The sequence below is a fragment of the Vigna unguiculata genome, chromosome 3, assembly GCF_037176805.1.
Source record: "Vigna unguiculata cultivar grain cowpea cultivar isolate G323 ecotype 2 chromosome 3, ASM3717680v1, whole genome shotgun sequence".
Taxonomy (NCBI): domain Eukaryota; kingdom Viridiplantae; phylum Streptophyta; class Magnoliopsida; order Fabales; family Fabaceae; genus Vigna; species Vigna unguiculata.
In genome coordinates this window covers 373,222-386,293 of record NC_140794.1, presented here as the reverse complement: position 1 = coordinate 386,293, position 13,072 = coordinate 373,222, and the positions used below count along the sequence as shown (strand labels likewise).

At 27.9% G+C, this 13,072-nt stretch overlaps 2 protein-coding genes across 2 annotated transcripts; both read right to left on the bottom strand.

Annotated features, from left to right (window-relative positions):
• Positions 1 to 1,528: 1,528 nt before the first annotated feature.
• LOC114176649 (protein MOTHER of FT and TFL1-like) lies at positions 1,529 to 3,475 on the bottom strand. The gene is made up of 4 exons (XM_028061758.2): positions 3,198 to 3,475; positions 3,035 to 3,096; positions 2,895 to 2,935; positions 1,529 to 1,905 (listed from the first exon to the last, which is right to left on the bottom strand). Exons 1-4 carry the CDS (start codon positions 3,390 to 3,392, stop codon positions 1,682 to 1,684), a joined length of 522 nt encoding a protein of 173 aa, XP_027917559.1. The 5' UTR covers positions 3,393 to 3,475; the 3' UTR covers positions 1,529 to 1,681.
• A 2,610-nt stretch (positions 3,476 to 6,085) lies between these two features.
• LOC114176648 (protein MOTHER of FT and TFL1-like) lies at positions 6,086 to 8,174 on the bottom strand. Its single transcript, XM_028061757.2, has 4 exons — positions 7,890 to 8,174; positions 7,724 to 7,785; positions 7,584 to 7,624; positions 6,086 to 6,538 (listed from the first exon to the last, which is right to left on the bottom strand). The coding sequence occupies exons 1-4, from the start codon at positions 8,082 to 8,084 to the stop codon at positions 6,315 to 6,317; spliced, it is 522 nt and encodes a 173-aa protein (XP_027917558.1). The 5' UTR covers positions 8,085 to 8,174; the 3' UTR covers positions 6,086 to 6,314.
• Between the last annotated feature and the right edge of the window lie 4,898 nt (positions 8,175 to 13,072).

Here is a 13,072-nt window from a genome sequence, read left to right as displayed (position 1 = left end):
TTTGAAAAACTAAATTTATATATTTTTAAAAATAGAAGACTAAATTAGTTTAAAAATTTTTAAAAAATTAATTATAATTTTCACTAAAAGTTGAGAAACCTATTCCAGTTTTAATCTTAAAAGATATTCAAGGAATCGTCAAATTTTATATTTATTCTTAGGTTGTATCTTATGTTGACACAAATTATTTGAATTTTTAATGAACGTATTCCTTACATTTATGTTATTTATATTCTATTTCTTGTTTCTTATTTTTGTTATTTATGTGGTGTTGACACTAGAAGCTATAATAAAAAAAATTATTATTTAGTAGTAGAAAAAAGACCTAAGATTCTTATTTTTAAAATAGTGTTATATTTTTATATTATGCATAACTATGTGTATAAATTTTACTCCATTTTTAACATTATGGATGTTTTATTCGAATATATAATCCTATAAATCTATATCTATGTACAAATACGTGTGTGTGGTTCCCTTTATTATCATTTTTTTGCACTCAAACTAATAATACGACAATTTAATTACAAACTATTGTTAATTTATCTTTTAAAATAATTATTACAAAAGCAAATAAATTTACAACAGTTTGTAATAGATCATCAACATAAAATTATAGTTAGGACCATATAAAAGTTATTGTGTTCAATTACTATCTATGATATTTTACTAAGAATATGTTATATTATAAATAAATTTATCAAAAGTCTTAATCATTTAAACTAGGCCCAAGCCCATTAATTATCTTAGTGTTTGAGTATTTATAACTAAAGGTACATAGAAATTCACAAACAAATATAAATAAGTATAAAAAGTCTATGTGAATAAAAATATAACAATATAAAAAAATACATTGATTAATATCTCCCAAAAAAAATTATACTACTTCTCCCTTAAAATTGTATTTCCAAAATAATCTAATAAGTTGAGTAAATTAGAGGTACGAGAAATTTTCAATTTGTTCTTCTTTATATATACATATAAAATTCAATAATTTTCAATTTGTTCTTCTTTACATATACATATGAAATTCAATACGAGTACGTCACAATACATAATAACCTTCATATATTTATAAAAAAAAATCTTATTAATAACTAATTTTAATAACCAAAAATTGTTAATAATTATTATGACCAATTTATATATCAATTTACAAATAAAAAATATTAAATACTAAAATAATTATTATTGTAAATGAAAAATTATAATTAATTTCTAAGATTTAACTACTAAGATTTTAGGTATAAATTAAAATTGGCCACTAAACATTTGTTATCAAAATTTTTAATATCAAAAGAATTGATTTATAAATTAATTTCTAATTAATTAATAATTAATTTAATAATTAATTATAATTTTATTTATAATAATGACACTTTTAGTAAACAATCATTAATTGTTAGACAAACAATTTTTTATTACTAAAATTAATTGTTATTAATTTTTTTCTCTTTATTAATAATACAATTATTAAAGTGACGGTTAAACTAAAATGATAGTTGGATAAATTGCTGAGATATAAATCTAATCAGAAAACGGATAATTTTAGTTTATTATATAAAACAAAAAGAGGTACACACCAACATTAAGATAGTAGAAATGAAATGCACCAACCAACTAAGTAACAACACATACTCAGAGATTTCAGATAGGGTTCTTATTCAGATAGGGTTCATGTCTAAGTGCGCCTCCTAGAAGCAGGTTCCTTCTGAGCATTGAAATAGGTTGTGGCCACAGGGAGACCCAAATCCAAGTCCTTAGCAAAGTTCCGAGTGCTGAAGTTCCCTCGGCTTTCTGGTTCCTCCACCGGACCCATCGGTCCTTTCTGTTCAAACAGCACAAAGATGTAACGATGAATCCCCACCGGTGGCTTTGGACCGGTATAGGCCAAGATTTCTTTCCCTGCACGCAACACGATTACTCAATTATTATTACTTTCTTTTGCATGTAACACAATCATATATAGTTGTCTGTTTCAAAACAATGTTAATTGCATGTTCTAAGGGAGGAGAATCACGTGACTAATCAACACATTTCAGAATTTGTTTTTTTCTTTGACACATTGAGATGAATTTCTGAAACTAAAACAGTGCATTTTGGTGGCATGCAAAGGCACGTGTGAACACCTCCTAACACAAGATTCCCTATTTAACACCTGTTAACTAAATCTCTGCATGCCTTGATAAAAGGATAAATCAATGATCAGAAAAAAAAATCATTAATTGAAAAATTTTAATTTAATTCTTAAAATTAACTCGTATTTCAGGATTTAGATCTTGTTTATTTAGTGTGACTCATGCTCACAGCAGACACATGCAGGACATGTGGTGGAAGAAGGACGCTGAATCCAAATTGTGGTACAGGTGTAGAGAAACCATTCGATGAAATGAAATTCTGTGGTGTTTTTTTTCAGAGAAAAAAAATCTGAGACATGCGAGAGCCTAAATAAGTAGAGACATGTTAATTTTTGACAGGACCGAGTCTAGGATTTTTGTGACCAATAAACAAAAATGGTATCAGATCGATCTGTCCAGAAAACAAAAATGTTCAGAAATCGAACTACACCTATTTGTGTTAATTCAAGCACGAGTAACACGAAGTTTATTTTCTTAAAAGGAAAACAAAAGAATCAAATCACCTCGTGCATGCAACATAATCTAACTGTTTTATGATAAAGTAAAGAGAAAGAAGAAGATCAACATCAAAATATAAATTTATTTTCTTGAAAAAAAAAAAGAAAAAAAAAACTGAACCCTTTACTCTTGCATGCAAGATAATTAAACTTTTCAGATCAAAAGATAAATTTATATTTTGTAGAAAAAATAGAACTGAACCAGCTGGTGCATGCAAAAAAACGAAAATGTATAGATCTCAGAAAATTTCTCGTATACCACGAAAGGGATTTGTGCCGCCAGGTATGTCCACCACAATCCTGAAAATTACAACAGGAAATTCACCATTGTAAGTACACGTTCAGAAAAAGTTTATAAAATCTAAGAACCAAGAAAATAATGAAAAGAAATTCACACACCAGTGGACCCATTCTCGCAGGCTTGGTTCACTGGGGCTTGGTGCATCAGGATCTGTCATAATCTACATGCAAAATGAAAAACCCCTTGCATGTGAGATCTATCAACAGAAAATGGGTTTCAGAGAAAAAAAAATTGGGGTTGGTTTGATCTTAGGGTTCTTACCAGAGTGTAAAGGCTTTCTTTCTTTCCGGTGAGAGTGAGCTTGGGTGGGTTCACTGCAAGGGATGGCTTAATGTCGCATCCGTTTGTAACATGTTTGGTTCCGTAATACACAGACATGTTCACTGACGGAACGAACATATCGACCACTTCACCTATTACCCGACCCACTACAAGTGGGTCAACAGAGGCAGCCATGCAGCAAAAAAACAAAAAATGCAAAAACAAGAAACAAAGAAAGAGCTTATGCTATAAGCTAGAGAGAGTTGGTGATATTGCTCTGAAGCTGTAGGGTTTATATAGGAATCTTTTTACATTCAAATGAAAAGCTAAGGTAAAAATCAGGCGCCTCAATTTTGTAACCTTCTGAGTTAATAATAAAGCCGTGAATTCATGCATGGACCATCTCAAAACCAGAGGCATGCAATGGGTGACACGTTTGATGAGTCCACAGTGATGAAAAACAGCATCTTTTGTGTTTTTCGACAGCTAGCATAATCATTGTTCTGTCGTGGTTGAAATGTGTGATTTGTGCAGTCCATGGGTGAATCAGTGACGAAGAATGAGGGCGCACGTTGCGTTATGGTGGATGGTGCAGCATGGGAACATGAATTCGCCCTTTTTTTTATTTTTTATTTTGTTTGTGTAGAGTGAAGTGGGGTCGAGGCTCTTTAAAGGGTTTGATAAGGAGCAGTGTCATAGATACATGGATCACCTGGAAATTTTATATTATAAATAAATTCAAGTTTTGTTTTAAATTCAAATGTTGCTTCAAATATTGGGCCTTTATTAGTATTTAATTATTTAGAATTTTATGATGTAAAATTTGGATGAAATGTATGAAGGTATTATTATATTATAAAATAATTTTTAAAGATCATAGTATGCTCTCAATCAACGTTGATTAAAGGAAGATCACTCATGCATACTATTTTTGTAGCTAACGAGATTGCGGAAGAATATAGGCTAAAAAAAAAAAGGTTGACAATAATTTAGGTTGATTACGAAAAAACTTATCACTCTGTAACTTAAGCTAGGATTTCTTGTAACTTAAGCTAGGATTTCTTATATTACTTAATGACTAGACTAGGATTTTGTGATAGGTGGATCAAGTGGGTTAGAGAGTGTTTGGAATCATTATTTGTGTCAATATTGGTTAATGAAGCCTTATTAAGGAGTTTATTCCTACAAGGGGGCTCAGGTAGGAGAGTCCTATGGCACCTTTCTTATTCCTTCTAGTAGCCGAGGGTTTAGCAGGGTTATTTAAACAAACCAATAAAAAAAACCTATATTGTGGAATGAAAGTGGGATCTAACGATATGAATGGGAGACTACTAGAGTTTGCAGACAATATTATTTTCATGTGTGACGCAAAAGTCTAAAATGCATGGGTCGGAAAAGTTATTTTAAGAAGTTTTGAACTATCGTTAGGACTTAGGGTAAATTTCTCTAAAACTAAAATCGAGGAGTTGGGTTTGGATGCAATATGGGTTAAATATGTTTTTGGTCCCTCAAGTTTTAGTGAAATTTGGAATTAGTCGCTCTTCACAAATTTTGACCAATTTAGTCTTTCATCTTTAAAAATGTGTGAATTTAGTCATTTTAACCAAATTTTGTTAAGTTTATCTGACGTTTATTTCATGACAGTATTTGAATTATTTACACCTATTTGACATATTTTCGCTTCAATGTTAACTCAAATATTATCATAAAATGTGTTTAAAATGTCAAATAAACTTAACAAAATTTGGTAAAAAAGACTAAATTCACGCATTTCTAATGATAAATAACTAAATTGGTATAAAGTTATGAAGAATGACTAATTCCAAAATTCACTGCAACTGAGACAAAAACATATTTAACCCAGATAATATTTAAACCTTAACATAAATATCTAAATGTAGAATTCGATTAAAAAGTCTTAAAATTAAAATTTTGGAAGACTCAATAGAACATAAGAATTTTAAGAGATTTAATTAAAAGGTTTCTAAATTCAATCCATAAAGACTTAAAACTTAATTAAACCTTTTATAAATAAATTCATTATAAAACTTAATCCTTTAAACTGAACCAAGCCCATTAATTATCTTAGTGTTTATATCTAAATGTGCATAATGACGGGAGTGTGGAAACGAGTGAAAAGAGGATATTAATTGGTCAAAGGGAATACAACTTCGTGAGTCATTAAACTTGAGCAGTTCCAAAGCATTGTTCTACCTTTTTCAACATTAATTATCATCACCATTATGCATTTAATTATGTGCTAAATACCCTATGATAAAATATGTCTTGTTATACATTTTCTAATGACTTATAAAATGTTATATTTTATTTATAAATATTTTTGTGAGATCATTCAATTCAAGTGGGGTTAATATGAAAATAAAATAATTATTTTCACAACCAAATATAAATTATTATAAAATTTTATATGAATAAAAATATAACGATATAAAAAAAAAATTATAAATTGATTAATATCTCCCAAAAAAATTATAGTACTTAATCCCTTTAATTTTATCTCTAAAATAATATAATAAGTTGATAAATTAGAGGTACTAGAAAATTTCAATTTGTTCTTCTTCATATATATATATATATATATATATATATATATATATATACACATGAAATTTATATATACATATGAAATAAATAGGAGTACATCGCAATATATAATATCCTTCATATACTTATATTATTGATATGTTTATATTTTTTTTATTTACTTGTTTTTATTTTGTCATAGAGTTTAATAATAAGATTAGAGTTGTAGTATGATAAATTGCACAACAATACAAACATAAATATAATTAGAACACTAACAATTTTATTTTATCATATAAAGCAAAAGAGATACACACCAACAATATTTCACGAAACCAGAGACATAGATAGAAAAAAACAATTTTATTTTATCATATAAAGCAAAAGAGATACACACCAACAATATTTCACGAAACCAGAGACATAGATAGAAAAAAACAGTTTGCAAAGATAGTAAAACGAAATGCACCACCGGCAAAAACCCTAGCACCACCAACGAAAACCCTAGCCAACCCTGTAACAACACATACTCAGAAATTTCAGATAGGGTTCTTATTCAGATAGGGTTCATATCTAAGTACGCCTCCTAGAAGCAGGTTCCTTCTGAGCATTGAAATAGGTTGTGGCCACAGGGAGACCCAAATCCAAGTCCTTAGCAAAGTTCCGAGTGCTGAAGTTCCCTCGGCTTTCTGGTTCCTCCACCGGACCCATCGGTCCTTTCTGTTCAAACAGCACAAAGATGTAACGATGAATCCCCACCGGTGGCTTTGGACCGGTATAGGCTAAGATTTCTTTTCCTGCACGCAACACGATTACCTCAATTATTGTTACTTTCTTTTGCATGTAACACAATCATATATAGTTGTCTGCTACAAAACAATGTTAATTGCATGTTCTAAGGGAGGAGAATAAGGTGACTAATCAAGAGATTTCAGAATTTGTTTTTTTCTTTGGAGAAGATGAATTGCTTTTTGTTTGGCACATTGAGATGAATTTCTGAAACAAAAACAGTGCATTTTGGTGGCATGCAAGGACACGTGTGAAGATCTCGTAACACAAGATTCCCTATTCAACACCTGTTAATTAAATCTGTCTTGATAAAAGGATAAATGAATGATCAGAAAAAAAAAGCATTTCATCAATTGAAAAGTTTCAATTTAATTCTTAAGATTAACTCGTATTTCAGAATTTAGATCTTATTTAGAGTGATTCATGCCCACAGCAGACATGTCAAAAAACCGTTTGATGTAGAAAAATTGTGGTACAGGTGTAGAAAAACTATTTGATGAACTAAAATTCTGTGATTTTTTTTTTCAGAAAAAAAAAAGGTTAAAATCTGAGACATGCAAGAGCCTAACTAAGTACAGGCATGGTAATTTTTGACAGGACCGAGTCTAAGATTTTTATGACCAATAAACAAAAATGGTATGAGATCGATCTGCCCAGAAAACAAACATGTTCAGAAATCGAGTGACACCTATTTGCGTTATTCAAGCACGAGTAACACGAAGTTTATTTTTCTTAAAAGAAAAGAAATCTACTCTTTTTCTTAAAAGAAAAAAAAAATCTACTCCCACTAGCATGCAACATAAATCAAAATGTTTTATATGCACAAATCAAAATGTTTTGTGATAAAGTAATGAGAAAGGAGAAGATCGACATCAATATATTTTTTTTTTCAGAAAAAAGAAAAAAATAAAACTGAACCCATTGCTCTTGCATGCAAGATAATTAAACTTTTCAGATCAAAAGTAAATTTATTTTCTGTAGAACAAATAGAACTGAACCAGCTGGTGCATGCAAAAAAACGAAAATGTAGATCTCAGAAAATTTCTTGTATACCACGAAAGGGATTTGTCCCGCCAGGTATGTCCACCACAATCCTGAAAATTACAACATAAAGTTAATCAGCTTAATTACACATTCAGAAAAAGTTTATAAAATCTCAGAACAAAGAAAACAATGAAAAGAAATTCACACACCAGTGGACCCATTCCCTCATGCTCGGTTCACTGGGGCTTGGTGCATCAGGATCTGTCATAATCTACATGCAAAATGAAAAACCCCTTGCATGTGAGATCTATCAACAAAAAATGCGTTTCAGAGAAAAAAAAAAAATTGGGGTTGGTTCGATCTTAGGGTTCTTACCAGAGTGTAAAGGCTTTCTTTCTTTCCGGTGAGAGTGAGCTTGGGTGGGTTCACTGCAAGGGATGGCTTAATGTCGCATCCGTTTGTAACATGTTTTGTGGCGTAATACACAGACATGTTCACTACCGGAACGAACATATCCACCACTTCACCTATGACCCGACCCATGACAAGAGGGTCAACAGAGGCAGCCATGGAAATGAAAAACAAGAAAACTCAGAAACAAATAATGGAACAAAGAAAGAGCTTATGGTAGAAGCTAGAGAGAGTTGGTGATATTGCTCTGAACTTGTAGGGTTTATATAGGAATTTTTTTACATTGAAATGAAAAGCTAAGGTAAAAATCAGGCACCTCTGTTTTGTAACTTTCTGAGTTAATAATAAAGCCGTGAATTCATGCATGGACCATCTCAAAACCAGAGGCATGCAATGGATGACACGTTTGAGGAGTCGACAGTGATAAAAAAAACAGTCATCTTCTGTGTTTTGCGACAGCTGCCATAATCATTGAACATTTTGAAATTACTATGTAACTGTCATGGTTGAAATGTGTGATTTGTGCAGTCCATGGGTGAATCAGTGACCAAGAATGAGGGTGCAAGTTGCGTTATGGTGGAGGGTGCAGCATAGGAACATAAATACTGTATTTTTTTTTTTTCTTTTGTTTGTCTATTTAGTGAAGTGGGGTCGAGAGTCTTTAAAGGTTTCGATAAAGAGCAGTGTCATGGATGACCTGGAAGATTCTTCAATGGAGTTAACACTCATAAAGAGATGAATAAATGGTTTATGTCACCTTGTAGAAGGTGACTTCATGCATTTAAGCATTAACTATAGATATATTATACTTATTACTTTTTCAAATAAAAGACAGATTATTATTTACCTTTAAAATGATGTTTAGTTGATTTAAATATCAGAAGAAAAGATAAAGCATTACTATTTGACCTTCAAATATTTATTTTCAAGAGGATCATTATTGTTATTTTGAGTGGTCATTATTATCTTTCACATAATACATTCAATTGTTCATTTTACTTACCAAATCAACAAATTACAAAAAACAAGATGTCATAACTAATGGAATTATTAGATTGATAAAATTTACTCTTCAGAAATTGTAAACAAGATTATAAGATTAAAATATTAAAATTTAGAAACTGTTGAAATGAAAATCCTAATTAAAGCTAAATAATATGTCTTTCTTTTATTTTATTTTTCTTCCCTTCTCGCGTACTAGTTTACATACTTTTATATATATATATATATATATATATATATATATATATATATATATATAACAAAATCTCAATTAAAAACATATTTTAAAAACAAAAAATAGTTAGTCATTATAATGACAAATTTAGATATCAATTTACAAAATTAAAAATTATTAATTACTTATAAATAAAAAATTTATAATTAGTCACTAATTGATTAAAGACTAATTTATAAACAAATTCGTTTAGGTAGTTAATACCTAGATAGCTAATTTTAGTAATCAATCTCCTTTGATAACCAAAATCATGATAGTTAATTTTAATAAAGAATAATTTAGCGACATTATATTTTTTTATTTCTATGACTATTTTAGTAATCAATAATTTTAGTTTTATAAATTGATTTTCTAATTTACAAAATATAGTTACTAATAGTTATTGGTTACTAAAATTGGTTACTATTTGAAGTTTTCTTGTAGCACATGTCTACTATAAGAAAATATATCATTAACAACCAATTTTAGTAACTAAAAGTTATAATGATCAATTTAGATACAAATTTACTAAATAAAAAATTTATAGTTACTAAAATAGTCACTACTATAACAAAAAATTATAATTGGTTTATAATATTTAGCTACCAAAGTTTTACCTACGAAAGGAAATTGGTCAATAAACATTAGCTACCAAGGTTTTTCCCACTAAAAAAATTTCTTTATAAATTATTTTGTAATTAATTATTGACTAATTTAGCGATCAATTATAATTTTTTATTCTTAATAGTGAATATTTTAGTGATCAATAGTTTTTTTATTTTATAAATTAGTATCTAAATTAGTCATTATAGCGACTAACAACTTTTAGTCATAAAATTTGTTGTTAACGAAACATTTTATTGTAGCGATATATACATATATAGGCTTAATCACTGAAATTGGTCACACTTTGGTATAAGTATGTCAATTTGGTCATTGTCTTTAGAAACGTTTCAATTGCGTACAAATTTTTTAATCTCAACTACATCGTATTCAAAAGAAAAAAGATTACTAACGATGTTAACAACATGTCACGTGTCAATATATAGAGACTAAATTGAATCAACAAAATGTATACAAACGCTAAATTGAAATCAAAATAATGACACTTACATTGAAACATGACACGATCTTGCCACATGGCATAAACAGTTTCAAATATCACATCAAAGACTTGATATGTGGTAGCAAAAACTTTTGCAAAAATAAAAATTATTAAAAGTTATAACAATAAAATTAAAAATTTTACATATTGACACATGACATAGTGTTAATGTCTTTAGTTAAGACACATTTAAACCTTTTTCAAGACTGAAGACTAAATTGACATAATTCATCAAAGTAAAGACCGGTACGTAAAAAAGACATATTATTTAGTTTTAATAGGATTTTCATTTCAACTGTTTCTAGATTTTAATATTTTAAGTGAAAATTTTAAATAACAATTATTTTTTTTCCAATTTTTTTTTTCAGTAATCATACATATGTGCAACCATGTACACATGAAACATGAAAAAAAAATTTGATTTAGTTTTCACTAAATTTATTATCTTTAATCATAATTTAAAAATTAATTAGATTCTGATTTTGTAAATTATTTATTTATTTATTTATTATTATTATTATTATTATTATTATAAATTAATAGAAACACATGGATATGCAGATGTTAGTTTTGTACAATAATACAAAAATAATTATTGTAATAATTATTTTATTATTTTTTATGATTTATTATAAATAATTATATCACTTTAAAAGAAACAAAATGTACATATAAAACAACTTCAACTTATCAAGCATTCTTTTTTTTTTATATGAGTATAAGAAGAGACTATTCATTTTTCAATTGTTTTTTAATTCTTGGAACTAAACATGCTCTAGGTGAAACAAGTATTCCTTTAATAGATCTCTATATTTACATCTTATGATGCAATTATTTTGTCACGTAGAAATGTATTTTTTATAAGGATATATAAAAAAAGTTTACATATATTAGGGTCTTGCTAAATAAAAACCCTAATCCTACAAGTATGGGCCTATTATTGATATATAGTTTTCAACTTCGGTCTATGATCGAAGATTACAACACAACTTCGGCCTATAATCGAAAATATAGAAACGGCTTCGGCCTATGATTGAAGGTGCAAGAATAAGGTTTAGAGAAAGAGAGGAGTGTTGCCCAAAAATGAATATATAATAACCCATGCACATATAGTAGTTCAGTGAATACAAATTTATTTTTAAAAATTTAATTAGATTAAATTTGAAATGCATATCTATTTAATTAGATAAATTTTATTTAAACTTTTTTAATTTTTTTAAGTTTTATTTTAGAAATATATTTTTATCAAATTTGATTTAAAATGGTAAACTAGTGTTATAAGTTGATTTAAACCAGAATTTCATAAAAAAGTTTGTGTAAATAGTTTTTTAATGTTAAACCAAATAGGTATTGGTTAGTAATTTATGGCTTGTTAAAAATTTATTTAAATAGTATAATTTCAAGTATTTAATAGTATAAATTCTTAATTTATTGAGTAACTTAAATAATTTTTTTCCTTAGTTTTGTTTTAGTTGTAGAACTTTTTCTTTCATTATACATTTTATGTCGTCTTAATACTTTAATTCATTTCGTATTCTTCAAATTCACAGCCAGTAGTTATAAAAATAATAAATATTATAATCGGCGTAAAACTCAATTATATATTATTTACTTTTTTTTTCCTTAACTAATTATATACACATTATTCTTTAATACTCACTTATAAGATCTATACATTATACATTAAAAAGAATATCTAAAATATTATTGTTTATGTAGGTTAAAAATCTCATGTCAATTAGAGATAAATATCAATTAACAGATATAACTGAGTGTAAATTTCAACTATTATTATAATTTTGTATAATTAAGTCAGTTTTAAAATCAAATTATTAACATGGTATTAAAATAATTGGATTAGAAACTATTTTAACAAAATTTATTATTAGTTATATATATTATTTTATCTATTATCGGACTTTTATAAAATTCCTCATTAATATCTAATTCAATAATTTAAATATATGTTTCGATGACATGAGGTAAATATGTTGAAATCTCACATTGTAAATAAAATCAATTTACAAAGTTTAAATTAATGCAAACTTCAACTTAAACTGAATTTATGTATTAAATTAGACTTAAAATCTTTAAGATTATATTGAAATTTTGACAACCATTAGATATAACAATTAATATTTCTCAAATACACAGTGCATGGAGATCAACGGAAAGACACAGAATTCAAAGTAAAGGGTCCAATTTTGTCACAACAGTAGTTTGTGCGATGTTAAAATGTGGCAAAAGTATGAAATATAATCCAAAATTGCCTCCAACTTCACCACTCAGCTTCATGCTACATGCTAATATTTCCAAATCCAATAAAAGTTAATAATTCATTCTGCAACGAAGAAAACAATTTTGCTACCAAGAGTGGCATTGAGTTGTCTAAAAGTGACACTATTATGTGTTCCTTTCTGTGATTTGGATTCAGGCTCTCACCCCAACATCACAATATCGTGATTCACGCTATGCCTTGTACCTTTCATATTTCCAATCAAAACAAATTACATCACAAAAATATCACCAAAATTTTTGCATCATCCTTATGTTATTACAATTAAAAATTTAAATATGAGTCTAAATTTTACGTTAATTATAGATAAAAAAGTATAATACTATATAAATATAAAGATTCATAAATCTATGGTCTTAAAATGTTGGATTGAGAGTAGTGGCAATATCTTATATGATTGCACTCAAATTTTATTGATGTTATATCTCTCCATAAAAACTTTCTCTATAAATCTAATATAGAAAAGGTAGCTCATATTTTATATTTTATTGATGTTGTATCTCCCATAAAATCTCACTATAAAAATATTC

Coding starts and splice junctions, on each gene's coding strand:
- LOC114176649 (XM_028061758.2), bottom strand. CDS start 3,392: ATGGCTGCCTCTGTTGACCCACTTGTAGTGGGTCGGGTAATAGGTGAA. Junction 2,936..3,034: donor CTGCGAGAATGGGTCCACTG/GTGTGTGAATTT, acceptor TGTAATTTTCAG/GATTGTGGTGGACATACCTG. Junction 1,906..2,894: donor CGGCACAAATCCCTTTCGTG/GTATACGAGAAA, acceptor TGTTGCGTGCAG/GGAAAGAAATCTTGGCCTAT.
- LOC114176648 (XM_028061757.2), bottom strand. CDS start 8,084: ATGGCTGCCTCTGTTGACCCTCTTGTCATGGGTCGGGTCATAGGTGAA. Junction 7,625..7,723: donor ATGAGGGAATGGGTCCACTG/GTGTGTGAATTT, acceptor TGTAATTTTCAG/GATTGTGGTGGACATACCTG. Junction 6,539..7,583: donor CGGGACAAATCCCTTTCGTG/GTATACAAGAAA, acceptor TGTTGCGTGCAG/GAAAAGAAATCTTAGCCTAT.